The 14,807-nt window shown below is 50.7% G+C and overlaps 1 protein-coding gene across 2 annotated transcripts; it reads left to right on the top strand.

Annotated features, from left to right (window-relative positions):
* The first annotated feature begins 390 nt into the window (after positions 1-390).
* On the top strand, positions 391-14,601 carry LOC121449167 (epidermal growth factor receptor kinase substrate 8-like protein 3). 2 transcript variants are annotated; one of them, XM_041653440.1, is made up of 19 exons: positions 391-541; positions 2,658-2,712; positions 2,851-2,915; positions 4,390-4,548; positions 4,815-4,964; positions 5,084-5,139; positions 5,528-5,811; positions 5,905-6,023; positions 6,231-6,351; positions 6,433-6,494; positions 6,689-6,763; positions 7,104-7,252; positions 11,894-11,975; positions 12,189-12,223; positions 12,716-12,899; positions 13,061-13,189; positions 13,451-13,524; positions 13,967-14,099; positions 14,302-14,601. In XM_041653440.1, exons 2-19 carry the CDS (start codon positions 2,682-2,684, stop codon positions 14,311-14,313), a joined length of 1,920 nt encoding a protein of 639 aa, XP_041509374.1. In that variant the 5' UTR covers positions 391-541; positions 2,658-2,681; the 3' UTR covers positions 14,314-14,601. The 2 variants fall into 2 exon arrangements, with proteins under 2 accessions (XP_041509374.1, XP_041509366.1); XM_041653432.1 differs by having other exon boundaries at positions 5,525-5,811.
* Positions 14,602-14,807: the final 206 nt, after the last annotated feature.

The following is a 14,807-nucleotide window of genomic DNA, read 5'->3' as shown; positions in this document are numbered from 1 at the left end:
ACGGTCACACGCCCGTGGGGTGCAGTACGTCAACATAAAACACACATGCCAATCCAAAACTTTTCTTGAGCCTCGGCTCCATCTGTGGCCTTCCCCTCACACAGAAAACAGACTCATGAGATCGTATGTGCCTTTTGTTTGTGACCCCCAGTGCCTAATGCTAACCCAGGGCCCCAGAGGAGGTATGGGAAAAGCTGGGAGATGAGAGGCCACACCTAAGGCCAGAGGTCAACAAGAAGGAAGCTTGGGAAGCAGGGGTCTCTGGTCAAGCTCTGACACCTGTCACCACTGACACTTCCTCAGGTCCACTTCAGTGCTGGGTGGTTGGCGGCCTGAGAGGCCTCCCCACCCTCCAGAGTCCAAAGACCACAGGTGTGGCTTCTTCAAAGCCTGCTTCCTCACAGGCCACCTGATCATCAGTAGGTCTCTGCCTGAGGCAGCTGGCAGAGAGGCCAAACGGTTCTCCCGCCAACGGCACTGGACCACTGTCTCAACAGTCAGCCTCCTGGGGGACCAGACATCCGGCTACACTGGTACTCAGGTAAGAGCCAATTTCCAGCGGATAGCAAGGATGGAAGAGCTTGGGGCCAACGTGGGCACACTTGTGGTTTCCCATGGTTGGGGTATCTGGCAGTCTCGTCTCAGGTTTAGGAGGAAGGACTAGCCCTAGGAACTTCTGGCTGGAGACCAGAAATAGCAAGGGGCTCCGGAAGTCTTCCCCTAGGGTCAGTCATGTAGATACCCCTACCTTGTTCTATACACCTACACAAGGGAAAGCAGAGACCAATCCCTGCTGCTCAAGGGGCCAGGCAGGGCAAACCGCACCTCAGCCCTGCGGTGTAGGGTCTTTAGCAGTAGCTGTTGAACTACCTCTGTCAGCCCACAAGAACCCTTGGTGGCATAGAGGAACCATACCGTGTGAAAGAGCAGGCAGGGCTGAGCAGAGCAGGGCTCTTTTTTTCTTCCATTTAGAAGCAGGAATTGAATGCCACAGGCTGGGGAGATGAGGGGGCAGAGGGAAGGGTCAGGCTTCCAGCACTTGCTCTGATCTAGGAAACGGGTTCTCCCCAGCCCCAGTGTGTGTGGGGGGGAACAGAGACCAGCCGCCTCCTCTGTTCCCATGACGCCCGCTGGCAAATCGTTTTTTCCATTTGTGAGTCACCGTAACAGATCCCCGTCATTTTCATAACAGTCCAATAAACAGGTATAGGCGCTTCCGTACACTTTGGCCGGGGATATGCAACTGAAGTGCCCCAAGCAGGTAGATGCATGGGGATTCACGAAATCACTACAAATGCGTACAAATAACACATTCCCTCGACTCCTGCATACACCCGACACATACAAATTCATGGCATTTAACTCCACTCCACTTCAAAAGATGTTTCTGTGCCCCTTCTATGGTCCACCGTCTAGTGACAGGGACACACTTGTAAGGCAGACACCATTTCCCTATTAAATAGCCCCTAGCCTGCTGTCTTTTTTGAACATGAGAGTCCTCCTCTGAGAAGTGGGGGTAATGGTTCTGGCTCTGGTGTTGTTTTTTGGTTGTTGTTTTTTTTTTTATTACATTTATTTATTTATTTATTTATTTGTTTATTTTGGTTTTTCAAGACAGGGTTTTTCTGTAGCTTTGGAGCCTGTCCTGGAACTAGCTCTGGTAGACCAGGCTGGCCTCGAACTCACAGAGATCCGCCTGCCTCTGCCTCCTGAGTGCTGGGATTAAAGGCGAGTGCCACCACCACCCAGCATCTGGCATTGTTTTGAATACTTGCTGGGTCACTGAAAGCAAAATCCTTAGAGTGGTGCTTGCCATTTGGAACTGTATAAGTACAGTGGACAGATAGTGGCGGAGACTAGATGAGGTGGGGTCCGGAGGGCTTGGCAGCAGGCTCAGGGTGCCGCAGGACTACCGTGACCACTCCTGTTGTTAGAGAGGAATGTGCAGTGTTGAAAATAGCATTTGGGAACGCTCTGGGCAGGGGGTGGTTAAAGAAATGTTTAGCAGTCAGTTGACTGTGAGCTGGATTTATAGAGTTGGAGAGGGGGGTACCTGGGGGAGAATCTGGAATACCAGAGGGAAAAGAAGCAGGAGTGGCGATCAGGAACCAGATGAATGTAGGACCCGGCAAGTTCCACACAGCACCCCCTCCCATATATGTCTGTCTGTCTGTCCTCTATCTCTGTATCTGAGAGGTGGCGGGGAGGGAGAGAGAGAGAGGGAGTCTCTCACTTAAATACATTCTTCCTGGCATGGTCGTTAATGGGACCTTCCTTGCTGTTAAAGCAGGCCTGGACAGGAGGCTAGCTATGGCAGGGAGAGCAAGTGAGCCCTCTGCCCTCCCCACAGAAGCGACTCATTTGTACCATCTTTCACATCTAGTCCTGGAGTAAGATCCGAACCCAGATTCAAATCATGGGAGGCCATTCATGTTGTGTTCTCTGACCGCGACGCTTTCTTCCCTGGCCCGTGACCTCCAAGCCTAACAAGACAGGCTTCTTGGGCAGGGTATTAGATGCAGAAGATTCTGAGTAGGTCCCCTGGAGCTAAGGGCTTCAGATCTGGTCACAGGGTCCCCAGGTCAGAGCAGCAGCACCTGGGCCTTGTATTTCTGTTCCTTCGTCTAACGACTATCCCTGGTTCGTTGTGATTCTAGGAAGCTGTCCTCATCAGTGTCGACATGTCGCGGCCCAGCAGCAGAGCCATCTACTGTGAGCGTTCTGCCTCCCCTCCCCTGCTCAGCTCCCCTCTGGGCCAAGCTCCCTAAACCCCTTCTTCTCCACTGCCCCTGCAATTGTCCAAGCCTAACCTCGTTTCTGCTGCCCCTGCCCTTGACTCTGTACCCACAGTGCACCGGAAGGAGTATTCCCAGAGCATGGCCTCAGAACCTACCCTCCTACAGCACAGGGTGGAGGTGAGTACCTCTGGGTCCCAGGCAGTTTCTGAGCAAAGCTACGAGTTCCGGTGTGTCTTGCCTTACCAGAACATAGGTACACCTGACCCTGACGCAATGGCTCAACCTGACCGAACTCTGTGCAGTCAGACTCAGAAAGCATGAGGCCTGAACACCTGCCAAGTTCAGGGGAGTAGAGAGCGGTCCCAGGGTGAGGAGAGCAGGCCCGGCTGGAGGTGGTGGGAGTGGATACTACTGGGTCCCTAGACAGAAGTGACAAAGTAAATAGTCAAGACCCATAGAACGCCAGCCTACCAACCCTTCCGTTTTCCAACCCACCTCCCGTACTTTGTTCAGGACTGCTTATGGCTGTGGGGAAGACGGTGTGAGGCAGCTGTAAGGGACAGTGCCACAGAGGGGGAGAGTTTGCTTGTACTCCCAGGCCAGGCTGAGCCACTGCAATGGAGTCTCTGGCCCCACCCAAATGGATAGCTGGCACTCTGAGATCTGGTCATTTGAATTGGCTTTTAAACTTCAAGGATGTGGTCAGAGAGCTGCTCAACTAGGGGCGTGGAAGAGGCCACAGTGCACGGGAGGGGGCACAGAACTCACAGCCACCCCGGTAGCCTCAGGTACTGAGAGACATGTAGGACACCTAGAGTGCAGTAGAGAAGGGGCTCCCCAGTCATTGTTCAGCATCTCTGTAGAGCGAGGCTGGGAACTGACTTCACTGAGGCCCTTCAGGCAAGAGCAAGAGGAGGCGCATTCAAGGCAACTGGCCCGTAGGCTCTGTTGAGGTCCTGGCAGTGTGGACGCAGTGATAGGGCCTCACCGGGGCAGGAGGGAGGATGGAGGGTCCAGGAGCAGGAGGTAGAGGGCTTCTCTCCAGTAGAAGACTGGAGAAAGTGGCGGATGACTCAGGAAGGCAACACTTGGCTGAGGCGAGGGATTTCTAGAAGAGGGTGGACCAGGAAAAAGCTGCCAAACAATGGGACCAGTAGAAGGCAAGGACCTGGGAGCCAGCAATGGCTAGGGCTCTTTCTGTGCAAGACTCAGAAAGAGGGTCTTCCTGAGAGTCCCGAAACACTGGGTTGGCACAGCTGGAAAGACATCTGGGTATGGGCAAGAGTATGGAAAAAGGCAGGGGTCAGCAAGTGGTGGTGGGGCAACCTGAGGGCAGCGAAGGGAAGCAGAAAGGTCCTGTAGCCCACACAGAGGAACACGAATGACTGTTGGATGATTGGAACCCACGCCCCGACCACCCAGTCACCTTAATGATGTTTCCTTTGGAGCCCCAGAACCCCTTAGCCCTAGACCTGGAAGCCTCGTCAAGAAGTCAACTTCTTGAGGCTCTTGCTTTATTGAAAAGCATGACCTCCCCACAGGGGGAGCCAAAGACACACCTTCCTCCTCCCCTTCCCTTTCCCTGCCTGCTGCCATCTGGGATCCTCTCTCCAAACCTTCTCCCAACGCCAGTCTCTTCCCGTCCCCTTAGCATCTGATGACATGTAAGCTGGGCACCCAGAGAGTCCGGGAACCGAAGGATGCCCTGCAGAAGCTTCAGGAAATGGATGCGCAGGGGCGAGTGTGGAGCCAAGACCTGCTCCTGCAGGTCAGAGATGGCTGGCTCCAGCTACTGGACATTGAGACTAAGGTCAGCCTTCTCGACAAACCCAGCTGTGGGCCCTGGCTAACCTAGGATGCTAAGGAGCAAGCTCCAGGCTCTCCACCTGCCCCTCAGGGCCTCTCCACGTTCAATACACATCCCAAACCAGGGAGAGGCAGGGCAAGGTCTGGGGACAGTGGCATAAGAATCGGGGTAGAGACTCTACCCAGCCCACCAGAGAACAGGGATGGCCTTTTCTCAGTCTCAGGGGCTCTCTGTGACCCCCCCACATTTGGCCTTTCCACCTGCCTTAGGAGAACCTGGATTCTTACCGCCTGGACAGCATCAAGGCCATGGATGTAGCACTCAACACCTGCTCCTACAACTCCATCCTGTCAGTCACTGTGCAGGAGTCTGGCCTGCCAGGCACCAGCACTTTGCTCTTCCAGTGCCAGGAAGTAGGGGTGAGTGACTGGGTAGAGTGGCCAGGGGTGGAGTTTGGTGACCATCACACACACACACACACACACACACACTCACATTCACACACACTCACACACACAATGACTGCTGCTTTCTCCAGGCAGAGCAACTGAGGACAAGCCTGCAGAAGGCCCTGGAGGAAGAACTAGAAGAAAGGTAGGCTGCTTCTGCTCAACAACATCCAGGGCTTCCTAGCTCAGACCTGAGGACCATATCCTGGCTACTCATGTGGAGAACTCATGATCCTGGGACCTAACAAAACATGCCAAGGACTAATAAAGGCTTAGTCCAATGGAGGGTGTTGGGAATGTATTGAGTGTGTTGGATACTGTGCCCAGAAGCTGTTCTAGAACCCAGGGAGGCCCAGGAACCAGGCAGGTGAAGCATGGTGGAGTCAGCAAAGGCTCAAGTAGAGACTAAGGAACAGGAGTAGGGTTCCTAGGGAGAGAGGGTGGTGTCCATGGGCCCTGAGGCAGAAGTGTGGGCTTAGGTATCTCTCTCAAGAATTTTATCAAAGTTGTATCTTTCCCCATGCCCTCAGCAGACCTCGATATGGAGCCCTTCATCCAGGTCAGGACAGATGGAAGGGGTATTCTCCAGAAAGGTCGTTCCCTATACAACCGGCACCCCCTCTGGAGCAGAGGTACTCTCCAGAACGGAGGTCCCCTCCGGAGCAGAGGTACTCTCCAGAACGGAGGTCCCCTCCGGAGCAGAGGTTTCCTCCAGAGCAGAGGTTTTCTCCAGAGCAGAGGTTTCCTCCAGAGCAGAGGTTTTCTCCAGAGCAGAGGTTTCCTCCAGAGCAGCCACACCACATGACCCCAGAACGAAGTAAGTTTGTGTCTGAAGGCAAGTGGAAGAAAAGGTTTGGATCAAGTCAAAGAAGTTCTAGGGTCATGGTCCCCCTCTCTCCATCCATTGCAGGCATCCCACCATCCCCAAGGTCCCTGGCACACTACCCAAGTGCCCGAGAACCAAGTGACTTCACTCTGCCTCCTCCCCCAAGGCGTGCTCCATCTCCTGAGGACCTGGAGATCGATGAGGTAACTGAAGGTGGTTGGAGGCTTGCTGGGGCTTCCTGAGCTTGGGAGAAGGGAGGACCAATTCTCAGGAACCCAGATGCCCAGGATAGACAGGGCAGGGCTGGGATTGAGGCTGGGATTTCCAGCGGGATGATAGCAGGGCCAGGGCGGGGAGTTTCTGGGATTTCATGACTGTCCACTCAAGGCTATGTGTTGTTGGGGGTCCAGGAGGTGCTGAACCATCTCCTGGTGGACATTGAGCTGTTCGCCGGAAGGCTGAAGGAGGCCAAGGCAAAGGACAGCCGTAAGAAGAGAAAACTTGGAAGGAAAAAGAAGAAGGCTCAAAGCAGTAAGCACTTCATGCCAAGGGAGAGGAGCAGGGGTGTCTTGGCAGGACCTGGAAACCTCACCTTTATTCCTTCTCCCACAGAGATAACACCAGCACAGTACATTGACTGTTTCCAAAAGATCAAGTTCAGCTTCAACCTCCTGGTTAGTGGCTCTGACCAGCTCTGGGCCCTCCTCCCCTAACTCCCCCTCTCTCTGATGTCAGTCACCTAAACCTTTCCCTGCTCCAGCTTTCTCCTTCGCTGGGGACTTTTGAAGGGCGCAACATACTTATGGGGGGCTAGGGTTCTGGTAAAGGGAAATGCTGGATGGACACCGACATTGAGCTGTGTCTTCAGGGGAAGCTGGCCTTAAGGCTGCAGGAAACAAGTGCCCCTGAGTTCGTGAACCTCCTCTTCGAAACCCTGAGATTCGTGAGTGGAGGGCAGATGGGGTGGCAAAGGGGACAAGGTAAAGCCAAGGAGGAGCAGAGGAAGGAACAGAGGCAGGGGGAAGTACCAGGGCAGAGGGAACTGTGGGACCTGCCCTTTCTTCAACATGCATCTTCATGCCAGAATACCACTCAAGACAAAATCCCCCAGCAGGCCTGAGGGGCTGGCAACAGAGTCAAGGACACCAATATTTGGGGGGACAGGCAGGAAGTGGGGGACAGACAGGAAGCCAGGGGATGGGCACTAAGCGAGGAGACAGAGCTAAGGGGTCTTTGGACAATTCCTACTCCTTTCTGAAACTCTCTTTACACTGCTCCTCAAGATTCTGGAACAGTGCCCTGAAGATGACCTTGCAGCTAAAGTGATCTCACCGCTCCTCACCCCCAAAGCCATAAACCTGCTACAGTCCTGTCTAAGCCCACCCGAAAATACTCTCTGGAAGTCGCTAGGCACAGCCTGGACCACCAGCCGGTAAGTGAAGACAACGGGTGTGGAGGAACCAAAGCAGGACAGGGTGTGTGGCCTGTGGTATGCTATCATAAACCAGAGACATATTGAGAACGTGGGGGACTCTACATTGAGTTCCCAATTTTTTTACTAAACACTGCCTTTACCCAGTGAAGAAACACATTACTTCAGAGGGGAAAAAAATGCCAACCTTCTACTAAAATGTATGTTCATTTTCACCAGAGACCAAGTGAAAACTTGACCTTAGTCCAGCTCAGAATTTACGAATGTCTGACAAAAGAGATGTCACAGATGTAACATCCAAAAGTTGACCTAGCAAGCCAAGGTGCTGTGGCTGAAAGGGTGGGCATAGGACCAGTTAGAGAACCTGGGGATTGGGAAGGAGACTCACTTGGAAACCTAGACTAACATGTCCCAGGAAGAGTCTACAGAGGCCACACATCTGGGTCCCCAGCTGAGAGGTCCCAACTATGGGATAGGTCAATCTCAGAGTGTCAGATAGCCACAGTGGGAGGCCTGTGAGGGATCCTCTGGGAGCTCCTGACCTTGCTTCCTCAAGTGTGGTTGGTAACAGAAGGTAGGGCTCTGAGAAGCAGAAGGAAAGTAGGAAGAAGGCAAAAGGGAATCACAGAAATGCTGGGCATGGTGAAGAACGCCTTTAAGCCCAGCACTTGGGAAGCTGGAGGCAGAGGCAGGTGGACCTCTGTGAGTTCAAGGCTAACCTGGTCTACAAAGTGAGTTCCAGGACAGCTACCCTGTCCAGAAAGAGGAGACAGAGAGAGAGAGGAGAGAGAGAGAGAGAGAGAGAGAGAGAGAGAGAGAGAGAACGCAAAGAGCAGAGGTAATCAAAACAAGAAGACAATATTAAGAGCCCAGAGCTATCAGCAGGGAGACAAGTCATTTGACAGTCTGGCTTGGGAAGGAAACTCCCACACATTTGTCTAAAGAGCAGTTCTTTTCAATTCAGGCCCATGTGAAGTTTTGTCCAGTTTGCTTAAAGACATGAATTAGTTTCAGTACTTATTTTGATGGTTAGAATATACATAACAAAATAATATACAGATTTCAGTATATAATTCAGTAGCATCAAGTATATATTGATACTGTGCCCTAACACCACTCTCTAGCTCTAGAACTTCCTCACCCCAAACAGAAAGGCTATATCTGGCAAAGAATAATTCCCCATCTCCCCCTGGCTACCTTTGCTCTATATCCATATCCGTTTGCCTATTCTGGACACATCATATGAGTGAAATAAGACATGGTTCATCCCTTTGTGGCCAGCTGATTTTATCAATCAAAATTGATCCACGTTGTAGCATGTGTCAGAATTTCCTTCCTTTTGTGGTGGACTAATATTCCCTCGTATGGACAAGTCCTATTTTGTTGATCCTTTATTCATCAATGGATATTTGGATCGTTGAAGCCCAAAGGATCTGTTTTATGTAGTTTGTCTAGCCACTCAGAGGAAGAGATTTATAAAGTCTGGACCTCTTATAACGTCTTAGACACTGGCTCCTGTAGCTGGACTGGGCTCACTCACCCATGAGGACGGCTTTGATGTGGAGTGCTAGCAAGAGAGGAGAGCAGGGTCTGCGGTGGACCGAGACAAGGCCTCAGATGCTTTCATTCTGGCCCTTTAATGTGGACTGTCCATGCTAGGTTGTAGTAGGACTTTTTCATCAGGACTGCCAGCCCATAAGTAGTGACACGGAGACTTATTATTAATTATGAAATCTTGGCCCTAGCTTAGGCTTGTCCTCAACTAGTTCTTGTAACTTATATTAATTAATCCATTTATATTAATCTATGTTCTGCCATGGGGTATTACCTTGTCTCCACACTGCCCATCCTCTGTGTCGAGATGGCAACTCTTTATGTGCCTAGATTTCTTCTCCTCTTCCTCTCTTTCCCTGGAAATCCCGTCTATCTTCTCCTGCCTAGCTATTGGCCATTCATCTTTTTTTTTTATACCAATTGCACTAAAACATCTTCACACAGTGTACAAATATTCCACAACATTAGGCCTGTCATTTTATGCTTCAAAACCCAGTATTACTCAAAAAATTTGAGAAATACTCTGTAACGTGCCTGCTGCACACCCCTGAGGACCTGAGTTTGAATCCCCAGCTCTCATATAAAGGCCAAACATGGCAGCATGCCTATAACCCCAGTGTGAGAGTCAGGGTAGACAAAGGAGGGTCCTGGAGTGAGACAGCCAGCCTAGCTGAAGAGAAGCACACCAGGTTAAATTAGAGACTGTGTCCTAAAAAGTTAGGTGGAGATGGCATCAACCTCAGCCCTCCATACATACAAGCACACACATTCACATGTGCGCACCACACACACACACACACACATATGCAGGCATGCATGCACATACATCTGCAACATGGAAGACTTGGTTGGCAGATATAATTTTAGCAATATCCATGAAGAAGCAGAACAATCCCAGTATTAATAAAATGGCACAGATTTGATGAACAATCCATCAAGTCAGATATGCCCTTGAATGATCCCTAATTTCTTAAAATAACTAGAAGTGAATAGATTAACATGAAAGAAATACAGAAAATAAAAGACATGTAAAAGTCCTTAGAAGAGCTGAATTTCTGTCCAATTACATTTTAGACAAAACGACCCAAAGTTGTAAGTAACACTAAATGGTCCGGTAACCCAGGATGATGGGGAACAGTCTCTGGACTTGGAGAACAGATGATCAGGATCACCCCATCCCCGGGGGGTAGAGACCAAGCACAGGGCCTTGAGCATGTCAGGCAAGCACTCTCCCACTCAGCTGGAAAACACATCTCCAGCCTGACAATCAGGACTTTCCAGTGGACCAGTTTCAGTCCAGTAGGGGCAGAGGCGGCAACCAGAGGTAAGGAAGTACAGGCAGGGCATGAACGCACATTCCCTGGAGGCGTGGTAAAGAGACAGTCAGGACCATAGCCATAACCAAAGGAAATTATAACCTGGTCAACAGAAGACCTGAGCATGCTTCTAGGGCACAGAGAAAACACCACTGATGAAGAATTTACTCCTGAATAAGCATGTATTAGCTCTGCCTATGCTGCCGCCATAGTGATAGGAAGACAGCCCCGTCCCCAGCCAGAAAGTGCTGCACGCTAAGAAACAGACCTATGTGAATCGTGTGCCATCGCGTGAAAGAGGCTGTACTAACTTTAGAGGGTACTTTTCTTGCTGCCCCAGTGAGGTGAGGAGAGGAACTTTGAGAGGCAAGTGAGCATTCTCAGGCAGATAAACCTGGAGTCTAGAAATGGCGTGGTCCTGGTCTGTGGGCAAGGGGGAGGTGAGAGGCAAGTAGGAGCCCATCCTGGCATCAGGCAGAGCAGCCCCACTGTCATGTGTCTTCTGTGATGGAAGTTCTTCATGCTGCTTAGCCAGAGGACAGAGAGCTGCTGTGGGGACATGGCAAACAGGTTAGAAAAATACTGAATGGGCCAGGCGTGGGGCACAGACCTGTATTCTCACTACCCTGGAGGCTGAGGCAGGAGGATTGCAAGTTCAAGGTCAGCAAGAGCTACACAGTGAGTTCTAGGCTTGCACAACTCAGTGAATGCTGTCTCAAAAATAAAAGTGCTTTAAAAGGGGTGGGACGGAGACAGTGGCAGCGTGCACAGAGCCTGCACAGGTCTGGGCCAGATGGGGTCCCAGTGCTGAGAGGGGAAGTGGACACAAGCCTCCATCCGTAACCTAGAAGCTGTCTCCCATTGATAACTGTTCACAAATGAAAAATTGTTTTTCCCTAATGGAGTCTCATTGGGTGTACAAACTACTCTGAAGGCCAGGCTCCAGGCCAAGTAGTAGTAACACAAAATGAAATCAATGGCATTTTTTGAAGATTCATTGTCACATAATGCTTTGTAAGAGTTCTTCTTCTTCTTCTTCCTCCTCCTCCTCTTCTCTTCTCCTCCTTCTCTTCTTTTACCTTACAGGTGTTATGTCCACTTTTGTGTTTTTATGGGTTGTCTCTGTATGTGCACATGTATATCACTACATCTATATGTACTTCCGGAGCCTTTTCTTTGGCTCTTTTTCTTCCATTTGTTTGTTTATCTCCTACTCTGGTTTATTTGTTTTACCTCATTTTATTTCATTATTTTAGATGCTTGTTTGTATTCCAGTGAGAGAGAAAAGGAAAGCGTGTGGATTTGGTTGCTTGGGGAGTAGGGAAGGATCTAGGAGGGGTTGGGGGAGAAGAAACCATAATCAGAATGTATTTTATGAAAAAAAATCTATTTTAAATATAAATAAATAAAAGGGGGTAGGGTTGCTCTTTGAAAGTCCCCAAAGGAATCTTCCAGCCCCAATACTCTAGATTACACCACTTTAATTCTAAACTTTAATGAGGGTGACCGAGCGCCACCGTGTTCCTAGGGAGGTGACAAGGCTGTAGCTTTGGGACCAAGGTGAAGCTGCCCCCAGATACTTAACACTGTTAGTCTTGTTCCTGCTTAGCCACTTGCTCCTTTGTGGGTTCTCTGTAGCCTGTCATAAGCATACATTCACCATGTCCCCATTAGCCACAGATCCCTGAGGCTAGGCCTACTCATCGCCCCTTCCCCACATCCCACAGCCTGGCACACAGTGGTCCTAGATCCAGCTTTGTTCTCCCCTCAGGGCTGACTGGATAGGCGATGAACCATCACCCTACCGACCCACATTCTCCGATGGCTGGCAGATTCCAGAGCCCTACTTCATGGTAAGGGTTGCTTAGCACGGTGACCTACACAAAGCTCCCCCAGTCCAGATCAAAACCACACGACAACTAAGGGGTGGGTGGTATGGGTACCTGATGGGGAGGCAGACAATGAACAAGAGGCAGGGGTTGCAGGCCTGTAATGGTTGGGCAGCCCTCCTCGTCACTCTACTGGGTACCTCCTGTTCTAACCCACTCTGGTTTTATTTCTTATAGGAACTCCTAAGAAACCAGGATTCTATTTCCTTCCGGTATGTCACAGGTTTAGTGGATGCTCACAGTTACAGGGAAGGAGGTAGAGAGCAGAGCGTTCATACCTGTGGATCATTATATCCCAGAGACCATTTTACTTAACTCTTAGCTGGATATGGACATGTGGACAATCTCTCTCCTCTACCTTGGGTGAAAAAAGCAGTTTCTTACCTCCCAGTCTCTGACTTCTTGTAGCCTCTGAGTCCCCAAAGCTCAGGTATAAAGTGCTCAGAGCAGAATCAAGATCCAGAAAACCCCAGTTCTAGAAATGTTCTCAGAGATAAATGACATTTCAGAGCCCTCCCCCACCCCTGTCTGCAAAACCTTGTACCTGAATCCCCACCTAACACTAGAGCCATCAAATCCTATGGAAACCCCAAAAAGTCACCAACAGACCGTAACTAGGAGCTATCTGGAGCTCTACTGGCTGGGCCAGGGGCACAGTTCCCTTCTGTCAAGCCATCCCGACTCTGTCTCTCGCCTCGACTCAGAGGTTCTAGGATGAGGAGCAGCCTGCACTTCCCTCCGGATGAGCCATACAACCATAGCGAGGACTCAAACCTCCCATCCTCCAGTCCCATACCTGCCGACTCCACCCTGAAAATGCAAGTCCTTTATGAGTTTGAAGCCAGGAATGCACGGGAGCTGACTGTGGCCGAGGGGGAGATTCTGGAGGTGAGGCCTATGCTTGAGGCCAGAAAAAGAGGTGGTTGGTGGGAGGTCCAGCTCACCTGGAGTGGGTGGCTTACAGAGAGAAAAGGAAAGTGGGAAAGACCAGGGAAGGACAAAGCCTTGGGGATAGAGGTTCTGATGGCTGACGTGGCGATTCTCGGCAGGTCCTGGACCAGAGCAAGCGTTGGTGGCTGGTGAAGAATGAAGCAGGACGGACCGGTTACATTCCCAGCAACATCCTGGAGCCCCTGCCTGCTGGAGGCCCTAGAAGCCACAGACAACCATCCTTTAGGGTACCACTCAGCCTAGGGAGCCCTGAGTCCTGAGAGAGGATGAGGTGACAAACGGAGATGGTCATAGTCCAGTTGCATTACTATCACTGCATGCTTCCTGGGTTCATGCTAGTTCATGGGAGGGTCTGAACAAAAATTAAGTCAGGGTCCCTGACAAACCAGAAAACCAGAAGGTACGATAAGGAGCTTGATGGATCTCAGTAGAAGGGATGCACGGCCATGAAAGGGATGACCTCTGACCTCAAGTATCCTTCATTCTAGGCTCCAATGCTTCGTCTTAGCTCAAAGCCCGATGAAGTCACAGCTTGGCTACAAGCGGAGAACTTCTCTACCATGTGAGTGCCCAGTCTCATGGGGGCGGTGAGGGGGGAGCCTCATAAAGGGCTCAAGTGAGAACCGCAGGCCCCTTCCCCCTCAGAGACCTTAACAAGCAACCTAGCTTCCATTGTGCGTGATGATTCCATCTTAGGCTCAGCGAAAGAGGAGAGGAGAAGGTTGCTTGTCTGAGCCCAGAGTAGGGCACCACATGTAGTGAGAGAGCAAGAGTCAAGGGTAGTGAATTCTGGAAGAACCTGGCCTGTCACTTTCACCACCCCTCCCTTCCAGAACATTCTCTTCTAAAGTGCTGTGCCCTCAAACCTAGGAGTTCTGTAACTGACTTATTCCTGCACCTGCAGATACCTAATTCCTGTAACCCCCAACTTGCCTTCTCTACACAAATACTGAGGCCGAGCATCCTTCCGCCCCACTTCTGATGGATTTTACTGTTATTTGCAGCACCGTAAGGACCCTGGGGTCCCTGATGGGGAACCAGCTACTTCACATGAGACCTGGGGAGCTGCAGATGCTGTGCCCTCAAGAGGCCCCACGGATCCAGGCCCGGCTGGATGCTGTTAGAAGGATGCTGGGGGTGAGGTCCTGACTCCTGCCCAGAGGTTTTATATCCTCTCGGGCTGAGAAAGGGAGAACTGGGAACTAGGTGTGGGATATTCCTCTGGAGACTCAGTTTCTCCACTCATGTGTCTGGAAGCTCTAATCATATTGGTGGTGGTATGATCTCTGGGGATCCCTCACTTGGAGCCAGCTGCATCTGAATTACTTTCTTCCTTTAGATGAGTCATTAGATACCAGCTCAAATACCTCCAAGACCAAAGACCTCTCATATCCAAGATGGAGTGTTTGGTACCCAGTTAGAGCCCTCAGAAGTCCTCTTTCTGTTTGTGGCAAACTACAATATCCCAGATCACACAGCAAAGAAGATGAATAGATCCAGACTTTGAGGCAAATGGTACCCTTGTTGGGTTGAAACTCCTCTCCGGTTACTATTTATTTTACCCCTATCCTGACTTGGCATACTTATTCCTAATCTCTTGTTCTGACTCCTTTCCAATAAAAAGCATCTTTAAGCCTGTTATAGGCCTCTCCCTTGCCGTTTGTTCTGGGTCTGATGGGAACCAAAGGGAGGAAGCAGGGAGCCGGGATACTGGGTATGAAGCAGCCACAATCCTACAACCTCTACTGGTCAGACTGGGCTAAAGAGAGAACTTACTGCAAGCTGGAGCTGAGCATCAGCCTCTGGGGACTGTGGTCCATTCTCTTTCTCCTCTCTAAACAAACT

The sequence above is a fragment of the Microtus oregoni genome, unplaced genomic scaffold (genome assembly GCF_018167655.1).
Source record: "Microtus oregoni isolate MIOR12 unplaced genomic scaffold, Mior012 000000F_ref0000247, whole genome shotgun sequence".
Lineage (NCBI taxonomy): Eukaryota > Metazoa > Chordata > Mammalia > Rodentia > Cricetidae > Microtus > Microtus oregoni.
The sequence above is the reverse complement of the archived record's forward strand: the minus strand, read 5'-3'. Positions and strand labels throughout refer to the sequence as shown.